Here is a 23,790-nt window from a genome sequence, read left to right on the forward strand (position 1 = left end):
AGACCAACCTAGGCAATGTAGCGAGATCCTTGTTTCTAAATAAACAGATAGATAGATAGATAGATGCATACATACATACATAAAATGATATCTAGATATTGAATAGCAAATCTAGAACTAGAACTCAGGTTTCCTAATTCCAAGTTCACTGGTCTTTCCAAATTGGCCTAAATTTGTGAATTCCTCAGCTTGTATAAGTTTTAGAGTAAGAAGTAATGTAATACTTCTCAAACTTTAGGGTGCATTAGAATCAACTGAGAAGCTCGTTAGAAGTGCATATTTCTGGACTCTCCTTCCCAAGATTCTAATTCATTAGATCTGGGTGGGACGTAGGATTCTATATTTTAAACATGTACTTAAGACTGTGTGGTAGTGGCATACGGATAGGTCAGAGTAGAGAGCAACAGAATAGACAGTCTAGAAACGGAACCACACTTATATGACACTTGATTTTCAACAAAGGTGCCAGAACAATCCATTGAGGAAATCTTTTTAACTAATGGTATTGGAATAACTAAATATACATATGGGAAAAAAATGAATTTTGACCCCTACCTCTTGCCATATGTAATATGGATCATTGACCTAAATGTAACAGTTAAAACTATAAACCTTCTAGAGGCAATCATAAAACAGTATCTTGGAGATAGGTAAAGGTTTTTTGGACAGAACACAAAAAAGGATATTTATAAAAGAAAAAATTGATGATTTACGCTTCATCAAGAACTTTTGCCTACCAACAGACAATACTAAGAAAATGAATAGGCAGGCCACATAATGAATAGGCAGGTTTTCATAATGTTTTGAAAACATCTACAAAATGTATTTCAGATTACAGGTAAAGGACAGGTATCCAGAAAATACAAATAACTCAGAATACATAAAGACTTTCTGTAAATCAATAATGAAAAGATAAACAGCCCAATTAAAAAATCAGCAAAAGATGTGAACAGACAAAAGAAGATCTACAAATGGCCTTAGATGCACATAAAAATGTATCCAATATCATTTGTTATCCAGGAAACACAAATTAAACTATGAGATGCCACTATATACCTACCAGAATGGCTAAAATTAATAGGCTGACAATACCACATGTTAATGAGGATGTGGAGCAATCAGAGTTCTCCTACATTGTGGGTCAGAGTACAAAATGGTACTACTACTCTGGATAAATTGAGATTAGCTTTTTTTTTTTTTTTTCTGAAACAGGGTCTTGTTCTGTTGCTGGGGCTAGAGTGTAGTGGTGTCACCATAACTCACTGCAACCTGAAACTCCTGGGCTTAAGTGATCCTCTTGCCTCAGCCTCCCAAGTAGCTGGGACTATAGGCACACGCCACCATGCCCAGCTGATTTTTTATTTTTTGTAGAGATGGGGGTCTCACTATTGCCCAGGCTGGTATTGAACTCCTGGCTTCAAGGTATCCTCCTGCCTCCGCCTCCCAAGGTGCTAGGATTACAGGTGTGAGCCGCTGCAGTCAGCTGGGATTAACATACTTATAGAAATATTTTTGTGGATATTATCTTTCATTTCTTTTTGGTGAAGGCCAAGGTGTAGAATATCAGGGTATATAATATAATTAGCAATTCCACTCCTAGATATTTACCCAAGAGAAATGAAGGATGATATCCATAAAGAGACTTCTACAAGAATGTTTATAGCAGCTTTATTTGCAATAGCCAAAACATGGAAACAGTCCAGGTGTCCATCAACAGAAAAATGGATAAATAAACTTAGTTATAAATTCATATGCAGTTACATATTTATACTCAGCAATAAAAAGGAACAAACTACCAGATGAATTTCAAAACATTATGCTGAGTGGAAGCTTGACACAAAATAATTTTCAATCAATATAATTAACACATTTATATAAAGTTTTATGGTGAAAAAAATTGGGGTACTGGTTGCCTCTGCAGTAGGGGAAGGGACGGACTAGGAAGAAGCATGAAAGAGCTTTTGATGATGTTCTGTACCTTGGTGGGGTTGGGTCACACAAATGTGTGCGTTTGTCAGACTCACTGAATGTTATACTTAAGATTTGTACAATTTATTATTTGTAAGTTTTACCTCAAGGAGAAAAAAAGTTTGAAAAGATGTGATTTTAATGCAGATGATCTGAGGACCATGTTTTGAGAACCACTGAGTTTGACTAGTTTTAGAAATAATTCTTTCTTACCATAAAAACAGAATTCATAGATTACTAATGTAATATTTTGGTATTTTTAAAAACTCATGGCACTTTAAACATTTTAAAGGGTATGTTTGTATTTAGTTGTGTAAATATTATACTAAAATGTCATTTCTTTATTAGTTGATTAATTAGTAAGTGGACAAGGATTTATGAAAATATAGTTCCTTATTGCAATACATTTTTTTTTTTTTTTTGGTGACAGAGTCTTACTCTGTCACCCCAGCTAGAGTACAGTGGTGTCATCACAGCTCACAGCAACCTCAAACTCCTGGGCTCAAGCGATCCTTCTGCCTCAGCCTCCAGAGTAGCTGGGACTACAGGCATGCACCACCATGGCTGGCTAATTTTTTATATATATATATTTTTAGTTGTCCAGATCATTTCTTTCTATTTTTTAGTAGAGACGGGGGTCTCGCTCTTGCTCAGGCTGGTCTCGAACCCCTGACCTTGAGTGATCCACCCGCCTCGGCCTCCCAGAGTGCTAGGATTACAGGCGTGAGCCACCGCACCCGGCCTGCTGTCTTCTTATTGTCACCGCCTTAGTGGAAAGTTCCTGGGTAAATTTTAGTCACTCTTACAAGAGAGAAATGAGAGGTAGGAAATTGAAGGAAAGATAATTTTATTTTATTTACTTATTTTTTTATTTTTTAAATTTCAGTAGATTTTTAAATTTTTTAAATTTCAGTAGATTTAGGGGGTACAAGTTGTTTTTTGATATATGGATGAATCGTATAGTGGTGAAGTTGGGCCTTTTAGTATACCTGTCACACGAACAGTGTACATTGTACCCGATAGTTAATTTTTGGTCCCTCACTTCCCTCCCAGCCTTCTCCCTCCTGAGTCTGCAAAGGCTATTAGACCAGGCGTGACCGAAATTGAAGGAAAAATAATTTTAAAATTGAGGACAGATACAGGTGGACAACTTGGAGTAACCAATAGGCAACGAGGACCTAAGGAATGGTGAGCATGTAAAAGAGAAAGGGGGCCGGAGCATGGGTAACCAACTGGAAAGTGACTTTTGAGGGCAACTGCATTTGTTTGTTTTCAAGAGATGGGGAGAATTCGGGATCATCGTACATGCCACTAAAAATCTGCCTATATGCCGTAGGTTACCAGCCCTTGTTCTATGTGCTACTGATGGACATAGAGCGACTATAAACATTCATTGCTTTTTCTTTTGTGCAGTAAGAAGAAAACATAACCTATAGACCATCTTCTGGCAGAAGATGATAGATTTGGATCAGAAACGGGAGGCGTTGGAAGCCAGGAATCAAAAGTGAAGAGACTCTGTAAGCCCTTGGGTGAGAAAGGTGACAGGGATTATTTATTTATTTAATGGCGTGTCCCGCATCATCATTATCTGGTCATCTAAAGTGAGTGCGTTGCTTGTAGCCAATAGGTACCTTCACAAATGGTAGTGAGAAAATGGAAGAGGAATAAGCTGCTGGAAATGGGTCTCGACCACACATTTCTCCACAGGCTGCTTCAGTCAGTACTTTCTGTCATCCCTTTGCCTGCATTCACTTCCACTTATTTCCCAGGACACTTCCCTCTCCTTGCTAGGGCTGAAGGTAACTTGAAATACCTCGTTAGTATCCATAGCTAACATTTATTGAGTCCTTGTTACTGCTAGGCACCGTGGTGTTGTGCTGTCCCTGCATAATTTTCATTCCCTTCTCAAAACAATCCAATACTGCAGATATTGTTATTATGGTCCATGTTGTAGATGAACTATCTGAGGTTCTGAGAGGTTATGTATCTTGCCTGAGACCTGACAGCGAGGAAATGGCAGGACCAGAATTTAATGCTTTCTGACTTCAGATTCTATACTTGTGCCTTCTTTCTCTCTTAGAGAAAAAAAATGGGAAACTATCCTTATACCTCCTCCTCTAAACCGGAACAGGTATTCCAACTTGGCAGATCTCTTTTTGAAAGGTTGTCAATCCCTGGGATTTAAAAGCATTAAAGTTTTCATTATGAAATTTTTGAATAGCAGAGACAAGAAAGAAATCACCTATAATATTGCTGACCTTACATAACTATGATTAATATATTAATGTATTTGTTTTCAGGCTTCTTCCATATAATATGTATATTTCCCAAAAGTACATATATTCTTTCGTATCCTGATCTTTTAAATATAAATGGGATTTTCATGCCCAGATTTTAATGATTCTCAAATGATAACATGAGTTTTCTAGCAGTTTGAAGTTAAAGAAAGCCCAATAAATTAATGAATAAATGAATGCTTTTTTCCATGTATGGAATATACATGTTTTGCACTTGTCACTTTTTTTTCCTGTGTTCAGAGAGTGGTGACCATTGTTCTAATTGAACTTTTGTATAACACTTCAGTATCATGGACAAAGAACATACTTTCCCAACTCAAGTATGTTCTACCTGTCTTTCCAGCTCTTGCTCAAATTTATATCCTCTTTAAGCTTTTCTTATTTCCAAGCCTGCAGTGATCTTTCTCTACTCCAGTCTTCTCAAGGGCTTCCTGGCTATACCTCACATTTGACATTCACCATGTTCTACATTTGCTAGTTATAATATTTTTGTCCTGTTTTCTTATACCTCTCTTTCTATCCCCAATGCCTAGTCCAGTGCTTTTTCAATGTCAATTTTTTTGCATTTTGGTATTCAAATCAAATTGCTATTGATCAACTTTTATAAGATTCTAGAATAACTAAACTTTCTGATATGTCTTTCCATATTTTTATAGGTTCCTATCACTGTAACCATGCCAGAAATGACAGAGAATGAGACTCCTACAAAAAAGCAGCACAGGTATGTATCCACAGTCCAAAATTAATATACTTTTGGCAAATAAGAAGCATAATTAGTTCCTATTTTGCTAAGTAGGTAGTCCTTAGGGAACTTTTATGTGGATGCCTAGAAAATTATTACTTTTCAAAAATACATGTGGATAAATATAAATAGATTTACCGAGGGGGGTATATGGCTGAAATTTACCTCTCCTCCTCATTCTATTAGCAGTATGACAAGAAAGAATGACTATCAGTAGTTTAAATAGTATATTACCAAATCTATGCTAAATGTTTAGTTTCTAATGACATTTTTACTTGCATACAGTATTAGTTTTTGGATATCCTACATTCATTTAGGCTGTAATCAGATTAAGTAAATATTTTGTGATATTACAATCCATTAATACCAATATGCATATCAGCACAATACTAACTTTTGGTTTTTTGTATAACATGACCTGTCTTCTGAATTTCCAGCACTTTGGGTAACGTTTCGGCTTAGAATTGCATGGTTAATGCTTTTACTAATATTAAAATCACTATTCTCTTTCCTTATCAAATAGCTATTAGAGAATGCTGTTGTATTGGGTAATTATGCATAAAAGGGAAAAATATCAACATTTTTAGTACATTGGCTTTCAAGAAAATTTAAGAGTTTGTACAATCTAAGGTACACAAATATACAAGACAGCTCAAATGCAAATTGTCAGTGCATAGGTGCTGTTAGCTGCCACATTTTCCTCCTTAGGGATTACAAAGCTACTCTCTGCTGTTGCTTTTCTCTCATACATACCCACACCCACGCCTGCCCAGGTGCCAGGACAAACATCAGAACTCACCTACTTGGCACATCACTTTGTGAATTTACTAGCAGCTAAATTACATTTCCAAATAAAGTTTTCCATGACTGCTTTACTTCCTAACCTATGACTTCTGTGTATGGAAGAATAGAGAGTTGTAGTTACTTACAGAAATTGTGGTTTCTAAATTTACATTGTGGTATCTGCTCTTAGGCTTTTATACCATAATATGTATTAAGAAAATTTTTCTTCAGATGATTTCTTATTGATGCAACGTATACAAATTCGTAAAATTTATTTTTATGACTCTCAAAATATGAAGTGGTGAGAATGCTTTCCTATTATTTCCGTGTCACATTTATTATACTTTTTGTTTCAGAAAGAAAAACAGGGAGACACACAATGCAGGTAAAAAACAACAATGTAAATTTTACATGTTAGTATTTTTTAAATTCAAAATGAAATGATACTGCAGTTGATTATAGGTTTCTATGTTATAAGTATAGAATCATTATTCATTATGCTTTAGGAAAATGTTCCTTTATTGTTTTTGACAAAATACTCCCTGAGTCTCTTGAGGATGGCTTGCTTGCTTTTGAACTTCTGATTCGTAGCCTATTTAGATAACTTAAGAGATTTATATATTTCTGGAGCTAGTGTTTTAAGTGATTTCACCCATCAAATCCAGATATATTTCTCCTAAATAAAATGAAGGGTATGTGTCTTTGCAGAAATGCTAGAGGGGGCTGGCTGCATAGAGGTGTAGATAAGAGATGAACAGCAGGCTATAGGTCTTAAGTTGTGGAATTCTTGATTATAGGAAGAAATGTAGGAAATAAATATTTGATTTTATCTCCAATATTGAAATTATAGGCCAAAGCCAAATAAACATATATAGAAATAATAGTGCATACATTTGCAAATTGACACATTGTTTAACATTTCATTTTCCATCAAGAAGTGCATTCAGATCTAAAAAAAATTTATTTTAGATGTTAATTTCTATTACTCTATAAATGATATGTTCCTTTCCCTAAGGAAAGGGCACTTGGGAAAATTTTATCTATGGAAAGATATGTTGAATGCTGGTGGGATATTGATGTTTTCCAGAATGAGGAGTTTATTGTGTTTGAAACCCCATTTATTACCAGGGGTAAAGAGCTGATTTTTTTTTCAAATCTCCATACATTAAAAAATCTGCTCTTAGGCCGGGCGCGGTGGCTCACGCCTGTAATCCTAGCACTCTGGGAGGCCGAGGCACGCGGATCCTTCTGAGCTCAGGAGTTCGAGACCAGCCTGAGCAAGAGCGAGACCCTGTCTCTACCAAAAAATGGAAAGAAATTAATTGGACAGCTAAAAATATATGTAGAAAAAATTAGCCGGGCATGGTGGCGCGTGCCTGTGGTCTCAGCTACTCGGGAGGCTGAGACAGTAGGATTGCTTGAGCCCAGGAGTTTGAGGTTGCTGTGAGCTAGGCTGACGCCACGGCACTCACCCCAGGCAAGAGAGTGAGACTCTGTCTCAAAAAAAAAAAAAAAAAAAAAAATCTGCTCTTAGATAACACATACTGTTGTTAGAGAATTCAGAGGAAAGGTAAGCCAAAGTTTATTGCTTTGCTTTTTTTGGCTGTATGAATTAAATCTAATCTTTTTTTTGGCCATATGAGCTAAATCTTTTTGATTAGAATCACCTGCCACATGATGCCATAGATATATCCTTACCATGACTTAGTAAGAGAGAGTAATTGGATGTCATTAAAAAGGTTGCCCTTACTGCTAGATCACAAAGTATGTATTTTGCAAAACAAGTTCTACTCATGCTCTAATCTGAAAGATCATCTTCTTAGAAGCACTGGAATCCTTTGTTAAAAAGGAAGGTTTTAGAAAACTTTCTAAGAGAAAATAGACAAGACTGACATTTCTACTTACAGTGTCTTATAGAAATTATTTATATAATCTCTTGTATTCTTTGTCCCTTTTAAAGCTGTGGCACATAAGGCTGGAACATTTTGCAGTTTTGATTGAGAAGTTGTCAGTTGTCCAGAGTCTTAGATGGGAAAGATCCTGTGGGGCCAAAGTGGAGATGGCCCATAGAGAAAACCAAACCAATGCCTTTCTTGTCTGTTTTAAGCCATAACTAATAGCTGTTTCTATTCCAAAAAGACCCTCTGGTCATCCTGAAAGTGTTTTAAGGTTCTTTAACCTGTCTATGAAGGTCTCAGTTGTACATTTGCCATAAAGAGACAGCTTTTTAATAGCTTGTTAGTGAATTCTTTAAATCTGGTTGTAAGGCCAGGCACTGTGCCTCACCCCTGTAATCCTAGCACTCTGGGAAGCCGAGGCAGGAGGATCCCTCGAGCTCAGGAGTTCAAGACCAGCCTTCTATATAGCTGTTTTTAATTCTTCCCACATTTCCAACAAGACCCCGTCTCTACTAAAAATAGAAAAATCAGCCGGGTGTTGTGATGCATACCTGTAGTCCCAGCTACTTGGGAGGCTGAGGCAGGAGGATCATTTGAGCTCAGGAGTTTGAGGTTGCAGTGAGCTATGATCACATCACTACACTCTAGCTGGGCAACAGAGTGAGACTCTGTCTCAAAAAAAAAAATCTGGTTGTCATTAAAATCGCTAGTAATTACTTAAACTAAACTATAATAGAATGATGATCTAATAGTAATACAATATTAGCAATTCCTATTTGTTTATAATTTGAATTTAATTATTATCAGTGATATTGTTTAAAATGCTAATAAAAGTATTGCTTATATCAGTTTATATAACACTAGACTTAAAAATGACATTTTTAAAAATCTTATTTACTTATTATAGTTATTTGTCTTTAGTAGATAATGTTTGATAAGCATTTTTTAGGGATTTCTTTTCTTTTTCTTTGTTTTTTTTGAAACAGAGTCTCGCTTTGTTGCCCAGGCTAGAGTGAGTACCATGGCGTCAGCCTAGCTCACAGCAACCTCAAACTCCTGGGCTCAAGCGATCCTCCTGTCTCAGCCTCCCGAGTAGCTGGGACTACAGGTGCAAGCTACCACACCCGGCTAATTTTTTGTTTCTATTTTTAGTTGACTGGCTAATTTTTCCTATTTTTAGTAGAGACAGGGTCTCGCTTTTGCTCAGGCTGGTCTCAAACTCCTGACCTCAAGCGATCCTCCTGCCTCGGCCTCCCAGAGTGCTAGGATTACAGGTGTGAGCCACCGCACCTGGCCAGGATTTCTTTACCTAAAATTTTTTTACCCAGGGAGAATGGAGCACTTTGGCAGAATAGTATAAGTTTTGATAAATGGATTTTCCCCCCTATCTAGTGGAGAGGCATAGAAAGAAGAAAATCAATGCTGGGATAAACAGAATAGGAGAGCTGATCCCATGTTCTCCTGCCCTGAAGCAGGTAAGAAGTCCACTCATATTTTCATTCATTACTTGTGAACAGACAATCCCTAAATTGTTTTGGTGCTCAGAATGATTATTTTTGTTCCTTGCCATTTATGGTTTTTTTGAAGTTACTAATTGCCTCGTTTTTCATTTGCTTCATTTTCTATATAGCTGTTTTTAATTCTTCCCACATTTCCAACAGTCTCTAGAACAGTTTCTACATGGTCAGATGTACCATATAATTTCTAGACTCTTAAATTGAGTTTAATCCAAGGATTATGTTTATATATGTGCCACTCTATTTACCAGGCATTTCTTTTGTTTTTCTGCCAACGCATGTTCTTTATTCTCTTTAAATTCTTAACTAGAATCTTCCAAGGATATCTTCTTTAATTTATTCTCCATGTCCTGTCAACCTCACCTAGTACTTAAAATCTCATTTTCAAGTGTGACAGTTTTCTGTAATGAAGATAACCTTTTAATTTTTTCCAATGAAAAATTTTTTTCCAATAATGAGGGTAAAGTATGCTCACTGAAAACAAAACAAAACAAAAAATTGAAGCAATGTGGAAGCATAAAAAAGTTTAAAAAATAAATTTTTTAGTTATTTATAATTCCCAAGTTATAACCACTATTACAGTGTTGTTACACATCTCTTCAGATATTGCCTTATGAATCTTTGTGTATATATATCCAGTGCTGTTTTATAACCTGCTTTGTCACTTTCACTCTGGTACACAGTGGACATTTGGTTGTAGATTCCTGTCCTCATATAAACTCCTTTCATTTTAATGATTATATAATATTCTAGTATAATGGGATATCATAATTTGTAATAGTCTTTTTTGTTATTAATTTTTAATTAATATATGCAAAAATTAATACCACACATGGCAAATAGCACTAAAAAGCTTAAGACAACAAACAATCTCCTACCTGCTTCCCAACCCTAATATAGCTCCCTAGAGGCAACTATTCTCAACTGTTTCTTCTGGTTTTTACTGTTAATTTCTAAATAACATATTTATGTTGCTGTATCTTAATTTTCCATTTTATTATTTATTTATTTATTTTTTTAGAGGCAGGGTCTCCCTCTGTCACCTAGGCTGGAGCAGTGCAGTGGCATGATCATAGCTCACTGTAACCTTGAACTCCTGGGCTCAAGTGATCCACTGCAGCCTCCTGAGTAGCTAGGACTATAGATGTGCACTATCACAACTGGCTAATTTTTATTCTTTTCAAAAAAATTTTGATAAAGATGGGGTCTTGCTATGTTGCTCAGGCTGGTCTCAAACTCCTGGCCTCAAGTGATTTTCCTGCCTTGGCCTCCCAAAGTGCTGGGATTACAGGCATGAGCCACCACGCCTGGCCAATTTTACCATTTTAGATATTATCTATCAACTTCCTATTATATTTTTCCCCTAGCTTCCTCTTCTCTGATCCTCCCAATATAATTCTGTCACAACTTTTGGCTAAAATTAGTATTCAGTTTTTATGTTATTAAGACTGTGTAAATATTGTTCATTTGTAACTTTTGGGATTTTGGGGTAAATAATTGCCTCATAGTTTTTCATTTGCTTAATTTTCCATATACTTATCTTTAATTCTTTCTACATTTTCAACATTCTCTTAGTACAGTTTTCTATGTGGTTAAATGTACCACATAATTCCATTTTCCCTTTTTTTCCTTTGAGACTTTACTTCTGAAACCCTCTGTTCTCCTTTTCAATCTCAACTGGTGGGTCTCTTCCAACTCTTCTGTTTTTAATTTCAGCTCTCATATTTTTAGTTTCCAAGAGTCTTTTTTCTTATTCTCTGTTTGTGACTCTTCATACCATATGCTTGTAGATATAATCTTCTCATCTCTGAATGTTACTTAGGTTTTTTCCTGAAGTTTTCTTCAATTTTCTGGTTTTGTTTCCTCTGATTTCCCTTTTTGCCCTTTTGTTTTGATATTTTGTCTTTCTTTTTGGAGGCTTTCCTTAAATATTTAGTGACATGTAGCTGTTTTTTTATACTTGAGAATGAGGCATTAAAAAGCTGATTGAATAGGCTTGTCTTTTGGTGGCCCCAAGTGTTACATGATTAGATAGTGTTCTGGTTTTATTGTGGAACTGAAAAATATCAGTATTTGTAGTTTTTTCTTTTGTCGGGCAAATATTATTATTATTTTTCCCAGAGAGGAATCCATCCATCCCCTACCTGGGAATGGGAATGTGGGAGGAGCAGTATAAGCCCGGTTGCCGTTATTCTGGGGGCTGGGCCGGGGTTGGGGGCCAGACAGTCTCGTGCTTTGGTAGGCAGAATTTCACTCAACTCCCTGTTTTCACTGAGGAGCCTCATCTTGTCCACTTTTTTATGCCAAGTCTCCCTGACGTTGAAAGTCTCTCGTTCAAATTTGACAGAAAATAAACATTGTCTCCTGAAGTTGGGACAGGAAAGGACAGTCATCCAGCTGCGTAGGATGTGTGTCTGTGTTGGGGAGCAGTTCTTTATCACTGTTTGATTAAGAGTCTTTCAACCAGTCCCCTCAATTTCCTCACCGCCCCTGCGGTAGTAGCAGGTACTTCTCAGAGTTGAAGCTGCCTAGGGTTTGGAGGGGCCACCTCCGCGTGTTTCTCAGCGTTGTCTCCCTTGGAAGGGACTTATGCTTCAGTCTCTTTTCACTCTTCCCTACGGAGTGGACTCAGACTTCCATAAATGTGTTTTTCAGTCTTTTAGAAATGTGCTTTCTGTTTCCTTAACACAGTGGCACACTATGTGTTCTGATTTGTTTTTTTTTTTCCCCCACATCTCAATGTGTTATGGTAGCTGCTCAGTAAATACTGGTTTTGCCCAGTAAAATCTCATTTTCCTGCTCTTGGCTTTTGTTCCTTCAAGTTTCTCTGAAGAAAGAAAACCCTAACCATTTCACTTCCTTGATGTCCTAGAATGTGCGAAAGAAATTAGTATTTGGCTCCCAGAAGCAGAGCAGCCTAAGATTCTCTTTCTATCTGTCCGTGCTCTGCCCCGTCTCCAGTAGAGGGGCGAGTGGCTGGGCATGATCAGCTTCTGCCTTTGTTCAGATTCTTGTTCTAGTAAAGGACAGCATTTTTTTTCTCTTGAAAGTAAAGAGTTTCCTGGGTTTATGTATTGGGTCTTTGTTGAGACTCAGTGTAAGAAACCCAGAACTATAACTTGCCAAACAAGGAACTAAATCACAGTTAGTCCTACCTGAAAAGAGCTGTCTGTAAAGTACTGGAGGTATTCAATAGTAAAGATACTGGAGTAGAAATTAAGTAGTCTGCAACATTTTTAATAGCTGGAGAATAAAAACCAGAAATGACTATTAGGTGGCTTCAATATTTATCAGTAATAAACTGGTAAAAAAGAAATACAGTCATTAAAAAGAATAAGATAGATATCTAAATGCTGTATGGAAGTATTGCCAAGATATATTTTTGAATTTAAAAAATGCAATATATTGTTTATGATGTCCATCTATCTGTTTTTTTAACAAAGGTATATACAGGCATGTGTTAGTATAAGGCATTTCTGGAAGAATATACAAGTACCTTTATGGTAGTTGCCTCTGGAACAGAATCTGGAGAGCTAAAGCAAAGAAGGATAGTACTTTTTAGTACACATCCCTTCATATAATTTACATTTTTTGCCATATGCACATTGTTTTCAGTTTTAAAAATTACTGATTAGTAACAATCATAAAATACAATCTTTTTGAAAAAGCTTAGGAATAGAATACACTGGGAGCATGACACCAAAACTTAATCAAGTAACATTTCTTTCTTGACTTATTATTTAGAATAATTTGTAGTTGTGGTTAACAGAGTAAAGAATAACATTAAAATCCAAAATCTTTCCATGGTCTTAAAGGCCCTCTCTGGCTTCTTTTACCAATCTTCCCCTGTATACTTTGATTTAGCCCCACTCACCTCTTTACTGTTCCTCAAACATGCCAATCTCTGCCTGAGGGCCTTTGCCCTTCTGATCTTGCTATCTGAAGCCTCTTTCTTCAGATATCCACAGGGCATGCTTCCTTTTGCTTGCTTTGAGTTTTTGCTTAAGGGCCTTCCTCACCTTCCATATAAAAAAAACATTGTAGCAGACTGTCTAAGTTCAGGCTGCTATAATAGAAATACCATACTGGGTGACTTAAACAACAGAAATTTATTTATTCCTTCTGGAGGCTGGGAAGTCCAAGATCAAGGCACCAGCCCTCAGATCCTAGTGAGAGCCTGCTTCCTGGTTATGTCCTCATGAGGTGGAGAGAGAGATCATCTCTCTCTGTCTCTTCTTATAAGGGCACGAATCCACTCATGAACGCTCCACTGTCACGACCTAATTACCTCCTAAAGGCCCTACCTCCAAATACTATCACATTGGGGATAAAGGTTTCAACTTATGAATTTTAGGGGAACACAAACATTCAGTCCATTGTACAGAGTGACCTCTACCATCACAATAGCCTCCTCCTTCCCTACTTTATTCTTCATTCATGTGTGTGTGTGTAATCTTACCACCACCTAATTATTTTGTCTGTGTGTTTATGTGTGTGTGTGTATGTGTGTGTGTGTGTTATTCCTAAAGGGCAGAGACTTTGTCTGTTTTACTACATATCCCCAGTGCCTAAGAACAGAGCCTGACACACAGTAAATGCCCAATAAATATTTAATAAATAAAAAAGGAACAGTAGAAGCTTTTGAATATGGTGCCTGCTTTAAATTTTGAAAAGATACATGACATATATATGATACAGACAAAGCTTTAAGTTTCTTCTGGCAAGTTCTTACCCTTCAGTGAAACTTTTAAATGGTTAATTTTTTTTGGCAGAGCAAGAATATGATCCTGGACCAAGCCTTTAAATATATAACAGAATTGAAAAGGCAAAATGATGAACTCCTGCTTAATGGAGGAAACAATGAACAAGGTAAGGATTTGAAGGTTCTCACTTTTTATTGTTTTTTTAAAATGTTTAGGCCTTTGTGTCACAGTGAAACTTATATTAGGATATAGAAGTCTTTTTTACCCCCAAAACATTATTAAGAACCTGCATTCAATTGGTTCAGAAGAATAGTGTTGCAAATACATTCATTTTAGTTTAACTCTTTTCCTTCCTCTGTGAGCAACTCTAATCTTGTAGGCATACATAATTTTGATTTTGGACTCTTCTGTGGAATTTATATTTGCCTAACTCATGATACTGTTCATAATAATACTAAATCTCCTTCATTTCAGTCTTATCCTGCTGCTAGGGGGAGTTCTGTTCAGTGTAACTTAAAAACAAGATCAGGATATGCCTGTGCTGGGACTTAACTATGCATTAACTAAAAAGGCCAAAACATTCAGTTCATAATTGTTTATATTGTGTGTAATGTGTGCATCAAACTGCCTGATCATTTAATGATATTTGACTTTTAGATAGAGGTGACTTTTTTTAAGCTGTCCAGTGAGTTCTGTTTTTCCACCAGTTTTGGAGAGAAGATTTCCTTATAAAGCAGCTGAAAAGAAAAACATCCCAGGCAAGTGTAAAGCTCAGGGTAGTAGGCCAGTTTGAATTGTCTTTTATTTATGGCTCTGAAAAGAGCAGAGAGAGAATTTCCTGTGACAACTCAGTAGGCCACTTTAAAAGGAGGGAGGAAGAGGGCAGAATTTGCTGAGGTAGGGAGAATGCTGGGCTGTGTTTATTGTGATGGATGAGAAGGATGCCGGAAAGCATAACCCGGAGGCCAGCATTCAGAATTCTCCTGTTTACTTTTAGTTAAATAGCCACTTACCCCCTCACCTAGGTCAGCTGTCTTTTATGGTCCAGGTCCTTTTTTGCAGTGCTGTCAGATGGTTACATATGTAATACAAGTTTGGTAACCATTTTGAGGCACTCTGCAAAAGGGGTGGATGGTAAGACCCATATGAGTAGATTTTTCTAATGAAGGCTCCTTTGATTTCAAAGCACAGAGGCTGAGGCAATCAAGTTACCTTTGAAAAAGGGGAAACTATTGAAAAAATACAGGTTGCATGGGCCTCATAAAAAACTGACCAGCCAGGCCAGGAGTTGGGGGAGCACCTGAGGCAGCTTAAATCTGGCTAGTTATCATCTCAGTCATGATCATGATTTCTGTGGTTCTTCTTTTGTGCATCTGCACTATCTGCTCTATCCTCCTTTTTCCTCCCAGCAACTTCCTCCGCATACTCATTGTCCACATGCACGGTGCTCAAAGCAATGGCCTTGGCGTCAGGTCCACCTGGGCTTGAGTCTCAGCTTCCTTTACTCACTCAGTACTCTTTGGCCAATTACTTAACCTCTCCAAGTCTCTGTTCCCCAATCTCATCTCTTCTCTTCTCTTCTCTTTTTTTCTTTCTTTTCTTTCTTCTCACTCCGTTGCCCAGGCTAGAGTGCCGTGGTATCATCCTAACTCACAGCGACCCCAAACTCCTGGGCTCAAGCAATCCTCCTGAGTAGCTGGGACTATAGGTGTGCGCCACCACACCTGGCTAATTTTTTCTGTTTATAGTAGAAACAGGGTCTCGCTCTTGCTCAGGCTGGTCTTGAACTCCTGAGTTCAAGCAATCCTCCTGCCTCAGCCTCCCAGAGTGCTAGGATTACAGGCATGAGCCGAGTTTCCCAATCTTAAAATGAGAATGATCATAGTGTATACCTGGCTGACTTTAGGAAAATTATGTAACTACTCTGAGCTCATTTCTCACATCTAAAAATGGTGATGATAATAGGTAGTTCCCATCTTAGGGTTCCTATGAGAATTAAAAGAGATAATAACAATAAAACACTCAGATTAAAGCCTAGCACATAGTAAATGATTAATAAATGTTAGCTATTATCATCTTTGTTGTTATTATTGTTAAATGAGACAGTGAATGAAAAGTGCCAAGCAGTAAATGTGCAATAAGTGAGAGCAGTGATCGTTATTACTTGGTCCATAATGTCTGTGGCACAATGGCATCTTTCTTTTGCCTCTTAGTTTGAATATCTGAGCACAATAATCTGCTAGTCTCAGCAGAGACTCATCCTTGTTGGAAGGGAATTTTTGTTTCAGGTTATCTCCTAGGGCATTAGCCTTGTGATTTGGTGGGGGATGGATTAGAATACTCACCACTATGCATGGTAGATGGGGACGTAAGAGGTCACAGAACACAATACCAGCGGCCCAGGCTGCCGCATTAGTAGGACCTGTGGGTGAAACTGTCTCCCTTAGAAAGGAGTAGGGCTATGACAGATGCCTTCATCGTTCAATAGCATACCTGCACTGGCCCTCCTACCGCAAATGCAGGTTGTCTTGTAGATGCTTTCTTTGCTGCTCTACCACTTTGCTTCTTACATGTTCTTACTCCTTTCAGTCTCGGTGGTTTCAAAGAGTAAAATAGAAACTAAAGCTATTTGTAAAAGAGACTATCTGTTACCACCACTGGTAATGTTAGCTGTTGCAGCATTTAAATGGTTTTATATTGATATTCAGTGTTATTTTCCTAGCATGTTACTGTGATATCAGTATGTCTTCTTCTGCTTCACCTATGTGGCTGCCCTACTGGAAATTTTTGAATTAGGAATTTTGAGATTTCTATATTATGAATAAATTTTCAGTTGTTGACCTTTAAAGGTTTACACTTTTAAAAGGAAGGGATAGGGGTTTGAGATACCATTCTAAGAAAGAAGAAAGAAGGTGTATTAGAAAAGAGCTGAAGATTCTCAGTTGCGGTATTCAGAATGCTAGAATTAGAATTCAGTAGTTTAGGGAACAGTTCTTCCCCAAGTTGTTATAAATACTATCATTCACCAGTGTTTTTAATTTTTACTTTTAATATTATAGCTGAAGAAATTAAAAAGCTACGGAAACAACTGGAAGAAATCCAAAAAGAAAATGGCCGGTATATTGAATTACTGAAAGCAAATGACATATGCTTATATGATGACCCTACAATCCACTGGAAAGGAAATCTTAAAAACTCAAAGGTCTCCGTTGTTATTCCTAGTGACCAGGTCCAAAAAAATATCATTGTTTATTCCAGTGGGAGTCAGCCTGGTGGAAACAGCCAGGGAACAGCTGTTCAGGGGATAACCTTCAATGTTGGTCATAATTTACAGAAGCAAACTGCCAATGTGGTGCCAGTACAGAGGACTTGCAATCTTGTGACTCCTGTGTCTATTTCTGGAGTTTACCCTCCTGAAAACAAGCCGTGGCATCAGACCACGGTTTCGGCATTAGCTACCAACCAGCCTCTTTGTCTTCCTGCTACCATTTCTGCTCAAAATATTCTCGAGCTTTCCACCTCTGAAAGCGAATCGAATGTGCTTGGTGCCACTAGTAGCTCACTGATTACTGTTCCAGTTGGGCCTGAACCTCATCAACATTGTTCCTTGAACACATTTTTAAATGATCAAAATTCTTCTGAAAATAAGAATGGACAAGAGAGCCCCAAATTATTGAAGAAAACAGCCCCTTGTGCTACAGGCATTCCCCCCAATTCCTCAGCAGCTGCTACTAAAGTGCGCCATGGAAACAAGTCCTGCCTGAGCATACAGGACTTCAGAGGTGATTTTCAAAACACCTTTGTTGTTTCAGTTACCACCACAGTCTGCTCCCAGCCTCCTAGATCTGCAGGTGATTCTTCTCCAGTGAGCACTAGCAAGAGTGCAGGCTCGACAAGTACAACCACAGTGGTGGCACCATCTGCCCCTGGAATAGGGAAGACCACCACTCTTGTAAGCACTCTTTCTGCAAACCCTTTGGACAATGGTTGGACTCTTTTGTGTTCTTTGCCTTCTTCAAGTGTTAGTGCTTCAGATTTGAAAAACATTAATAGCCTTACCCGAATTTCTTCAGCTGGAAACACACAGACAACGTGGACTACTTTGCAACTGGCAGGAAACACTATTCAGCCCTTAAGCCAGACACCATCTTCCACTGTGACTCCAGTATTAAATGAGTCTGGGACTAGCCCCACCACAAGCAACCACAATAGACATGTGGCTGCAGGCATTAACTTGAGTAATTCCTTTCCAGCAGATGGGCAGCCAGCTGAGCAAGTAGTTGTAACCTTGCCTTCATGTCCATCTCTACCTATGCAGCCGCTAATTGCCCAGCCACAAGTTAAATCTCAGCCTCCGAAAAATATCCTTCCACTGAATTCAACAATGCAAGTGATTCATATGGCTCAGCCAGTTGGCCCAGCTGTGAATGCAGCTCCAGCTAATCAAAACGTTATCATTCTCCAGCCACCCAGCACCACCCCATGCCCAACAGTGATGAGGGCAGAGGTTCCCAACCAAACAGTAGGTCAGCAGATAGTAATCATACAGGCAGCTAATCAGAATCCTTTGCCACTTCTCTCTGCTCCACCTGCTGGTTCTGTTCGACTGCCTGTCAATGGAGCCAATGCTATAATAGGGTCTAATAATTCAGTGCAAAATGTTTCAACCCCACAGACTTTTGGAGGAAAGCATCTTGTCCACATATTACCAAGACCTTCATCTTTATCACCATCTAATTCAACCCAAACTTTTTCTGTTACTATGTCAAACCAACAACAGCCTCAAACCATTTCTTTAAATGGGCAGCTCTTTGCTTTGCAGCCTGTGATGTCTTCATCAGGAACTACAAATCAAACCCCTATGCAAATTATTCAACCCACCACCAGCGAAGATCCAAATACCAACATTGCCCTGAATACATTTGGTGCTTTGGCCAGCCTGAATCAAAGCATATCACAGATGGCTGGGCAAAGCTGTGTACAATTGTCGATTAGCCAGCCTGCCAATCCTCCAACTACTACAAATAGTCAAACCACCCCAGCTAACTGTGTTTCTTTAACAACAACTGTAGCACCTCCCATGACAACAGAGAATTCAGCCACACTACCCAGTACTTATAATCTAGTGACTACTCCCTCAGTGAACACTGTTGCTTGTTTGCCACCTAATGTAAAGTCGAAAAGGTTGAATAGAAAGCCAGGTGCCAAGAAACACTTAGCAGCAAACAAGTCAGCATGTCCCCTGAATCCAGTCAGAGACGTGAGCAAGTTGGACTGCCCTAGCGCTGAAGGCTCAGCAGAGCCACCCTGTAACGATGGACTGCTGGAAAGCCTCCCTGTTGTGTTACCATCTGTCCCTGTGTCCCAGGCAAATAGTGTAAGTGTTTCTGCTTCACATTCTTTGGATGTTCTCAATTCAGAATCGGTAATACCTGAGTCTGTATCCAAATCTAAGTCATCAGAAGAGTCCAGATCACCCTCCCAAGAAAATGTAACAAGTGAACATTTTGCAATGGCCCCAGCAAAATCCAAAGATTCTACCCCCAATTTGCAACGGGAGACATCTCAGGATAAACCACCAACTAGTTTAGCGTTGTCAGATGCTGCCAAATCCTGCACTTCAGCCAATGCATTGATTCCATCTCCAAATGATCCTCACATTTTGGTTTCTCAGGTTTCTGGTTTGTCATCTACCACAAGCACTACAAGTACTGACTGTGTTTCTGAGGTAGAAATCATTGCTGAACCTTGCAGAGTGGAGCAAGAGTCATCAGATACAATGCAAACCACAGGTCTCTTAAAGGGGCAAGGTTTAAATGCATTGCTATCTGATCTTGCTAAAGAAAAAGACCCTCAGAAATCATCTCTTTCGAATCAGATGGATCATCCTGAATTTTCTTCAGAAAATTCTAAAATAGTTGACTCGAGTGTTAATTTACATCCCAAACAGGAACTGTTACTGATGAACAATGATGATAGAGACCCACCACAGCATCATTCCTGCCTCCCCGATCAGGAGGTCATTAATGGTTCTTTGCTCACCAGTAGGCAGGCTGACTCTCCCATGTCAACCAGCTCTGGCAGTAGTCGTAGTTTCTCAGTTGCATCCATGCTTCCTGAAACAACTAGAGAGGATGTGACCAGCAATGCAACAACTAATACGTGTGACAGCTGTACCTTTGCAGAGCAAACTGATATAGTAGCTCTTGCAGCAAGAGCTATTTTTGACCAGGAGAACCTTGAGAAGGGAAGAGTTGGCCTCCAGACTGATGTAAGAGAAGTTACTTCAAAGCCTTCTGAAGCATCATCTTTAGAGGGAGATCCAGCTTTCAAATCACAGACATCTAAAGAGAGTGGCACAGGACAGGCAGAAGCAACAGCAAATGAATTCAATTCTCAGGATTCGATTGAAGCAACCGTGGATAGGTCCCTGGAGAAACCAAGTTGTTCTCTAGGAATTAAAACATCAAATGCCTCTTTACAGGCTTCACCATCTCAGCCACCAAGCATCACCAGTTTAAGTGTGAATAACCTTATTCATCAGAGCAGCATCAGCCATCCTTTGGTCAGCTGTGCGGGTTTAGCCCAAACTTCAGAGCAAACAACTGTTCCTGCAACGGTCAATCTGACTGTTTCACCTAGCTCTTATGGCAGTCAGCCCCCTGGACCATCTCTGATGACCGAATATTCCCAAGAACAGCTAAACACTATGACGAGTACCATACCAAATTCACAGATTCAAGAACCACTCTTAAAGCCAAGTCATGAAAGCCGTAAGGATTCTGCCAAGCGTGCTGTCCAAGATGACCTTTTACTGTCTTCAGCTAAACGTCAAAAGCATTGTCAGCCAGCCCCCCTCAGGCTTGAAAGTATGTCCCTGATGAGCAGAACTCCAGACAGCATTTCTGATCAAACTCAAATGATGGTTAGTCAGATTCCCCCCAACTCTTCAAACTCAGTTGTGCCTGTTAGCAACCCAGCACATGGAGATGGCCTTGCACGATTGTTTCCACCTGGTAACAACTTTGTTGCCCCTGCATTGAGGCAAACTGAAGTTCAGTGTAGTTCTCAGCCTTCAGTTGCTGAGCAGCAGCAGACCCAGGCAAGTCAACATCTACAGGCCCTGCAACAGCATGTTCCAGCCCAGGGGGTATCTCACCTTCATAGTAACCATCTCTACATAAAGCAGCAGCAGCAGCAGCAACAGCAAGCAGGGCAGTTAAGAGAGAGGCATCACTTATATCAACTGCAGCATCATGTACCTCATGCAGATAGCTCTGTCCACTCTCAGCCCCATAATGTCCATCAACAGAGGACCCTACAACAGGAAGTTCAGATGCAGAAAAAGAGGAATCTTGTTCAGGGAAGTCAGGCCTCTCAGCTTTCCTTACAACCGAAGCACCATGGAACTGACCAGTCCCGACCCAAGAGTGGTCAGCCACATCCCCACCACCAACAGATGCAGCAACAAATGCAGCAACACTTTGGAAATTCCCAGCCAGAGAAGAGCTGTGAAAACCCTTCAACTAGCCGAAACCACCATAACCATCCCCAGAACCATCTCAATCAAGATATTATGCACCAACAGCAGGATGTTGGAAGCAGACAGCAAGGCTCAGGGGTTTCTTCTGAACATGTATCTGGGCATAATCCAATGCAGAGGCTTTTGACATCAAGAGGCTTAGAGCAGCAAATGGTGTCCCAACCAAGTATTGTGACTAGACCTTCAGACATGACCTGTACTCCACATAGGACGGAGAGAAATAGAGTTTCAAGTTATTCTGCGGAGGCACTCATTGGAAAGACGTCTTCTAATTCAGAGCAGAGAATGGGTATATCAATTCAGGGTTCCAGAGTTTCAGATCAGCTTGAAATGAGAAGCTATCTTGATGTTCCTAGAAATAAAAGTTTGGCTATTCATAATATGCAGGGTCGTGTGGACCATACTGTAGCCTCAGATATCCGCCTTTCTGATTGTCAGACATTTAAACCAAGTGGAGCCAGTCAACAGCCCCAGAGTAATTTTGATGTACAATCTTCAAGAAATAATGAAATAGGTAACCCTGTATCCTCACTGAGGAGTATGCAGTCCCAGGCTTTTCGAATCAGTCAAAACACGGGCCCACCACCAATCGACCGTCAAAAGAGATTACCTTACCCACCAGTTCAGAGCATCCCAACAGGAAATGCTATTCCGCCAAGGGACAGTGAAAATACATGTCACCAAAGTTTCATGCAGAGTTTACTTGCTCCTCATCTTGGTGATCAGGTCATTGGAAACCAGAGACCACTCTCAGAACATCAGAGGAATACACAGTGTGGTCCATCCTCTGCAATTGAGTACAATTGTCCTCCAACTCATGAAAGCGTCCACATTAGAAGAGAGAGTGAGAGTCAGAACAGGGAAAGTTGTGACATGTCTTTAGGTGCAATTAACACCAGGAACAGCACCTTAAATATTCCCTTTTCAAGTTCTTCTTCCTCAGGAGATATTCAAGGTCGAAACACAAGTCCCAATGTTTCCATGCAGAAATCCAATCCCATGAGGATTACTGACAGTCATGGGACCAAGGGCCACATGAACCCTCCAGCCACAACCAACATGCATGGGGTTGCAAGGCCAGCTTTGCCACATCCATCTGTGTCTCATGGAAATGCTGATCAAGGACCTCCTGTACGCCAAGCTAATTCTTCAGTTCCCCAGAGATCAAGGCATCCCTTGCAAGACAGCAGTGGTTCCAAAATTCGTCAGCCTGAAAGGAATCGTTCTGGAAACCAAAGACATAGTAATGTCTTTGATCCCAGTCTTCCCCATCTTCCTCTCTCTACCAGTGGCAGTATGATTCTTGGGCGTCAACAACCTGCTGCAGAGAAGAGAGGAAGTATTGTTCGTTTCATGCCTGATAGCCCACAAGTACCTAATGATAATTCAGGTCCTGACCAGCATACGCTATCACAGAATTTTGGTTTTCCCTTTATTCCTGAGGGTGGCATGAATCCACCAATAAATGCTAATACTTCTTTCATTCCACAGGTTACGCAGCCTAGTGCCACTCGAGCGCCAGCCCTCATCCCAGTAGATCCCCAGAATACCCTGCCCTCCTTCTACCCCCCATACTCTCCTGCCCATCCTACACTGTCCAATGATATCTCGATCCCCTATTTTTCTAATCAGATGTTCTCAAATCCTAGCACAGAGAAGGTAAACAGTGGAAGTTTAAATAACCGATTTGGATCAATTTTATCTCCTCCCAGACCTGTTGGCTTTGCCCAACCAAGTTTTCCTCTTCTTCCTGATATGCCACCAATGCACATGACCAACTCTCACTTATCCAATTTTAATATGACATCTTTGTTTCCAGAAATAGCTACAGCTCTTCCTGATGGTTCAGCAATGTCACCTTTGCTTACAATAGCAAACTCCTCTGCCTCTGACTCTTCTAAGCAGTCCTCAAACAGACCTGCCCACAACATAAGCCATATTTTGGGTCATGATTGTAGTTCAGCTGTTTAAATACCAATAAATTAAACGTAAAGGTAACGGGTAAGATTACAAATGTATTTGTGTGTGTATGCACACATACATGTACATGAGGAGAGGGGTTGTGTGTGTGTGTCTTCGTGTTTGTATAATCAATTTTACTTGTTACCTTTTGAATGTAGGGAAGCTGTGTCAGAGATGAAGCAAATATGGGATTGTCAAAAATAAGTTATCTTTCATTTTCAACTTCATGACATGCTTTATTTTCCAAGCACATTTACATTTCCAAGTTTGATTTGTAATCTTATATTCCCTAAATACTAATCACCTGGAAGTTGGGGAAGCTCATCTTGGCCTGTGCTGGGTAGTAGGAAGGAGTCTAGAGTTTAAACTTAATTGTT

General features: G+C 39.3%; 1 protein-coding gene across 1 annotated transcript; it reads left to right on the top strand.

Annotated features, from left to right (window-relative positions):
* Positions 1–3,433: 3,433 nt before the first annotated feature.
* On the top strand, positions 3,434–23,566 carry KIAA2018 (KIAA2018 ortholog). Its single transcript, XM_012652269.1, has 6 exons — positions 3,434–3,485; positions 4,922–4,986; positions 6,147–6,175; positions 9,081–9,163; positions 13,978–14,074; positions 16,968–23,566. Exons 2-6 carry the CDS (start codon positions 4,940–4,942, stop codon positions 23,420–23,422), a joined length of 6,711 nt encoding a protein of 2,236 aa, XP_012507723.1. The 5' UTR covers positions 3,434–3,485; positions 4,922–4,939; the 3' UTR covers positions 23,423–23,566.
* The last annotated feature ends 224 nt before the right edge of the window (positions 23,567–23,790 follow it).

The sequence above is a fragment of the Propithecus coquereli genome, unplaced genomic scaffold (assembly GCF_000956105.1).
Source record: "Propithecus coquereli isolate 6110/MARCELLA unplaced genomic scaffold, Pcoq_1.0 Scaffold386, whole genome shotgun sequence".
NCBI classification, from domain to species: Eukaryota; Metazoa; Chordata; class Mammalia; order Primates; family Indriidae; genus Propithecus; species Propithecus coquereli.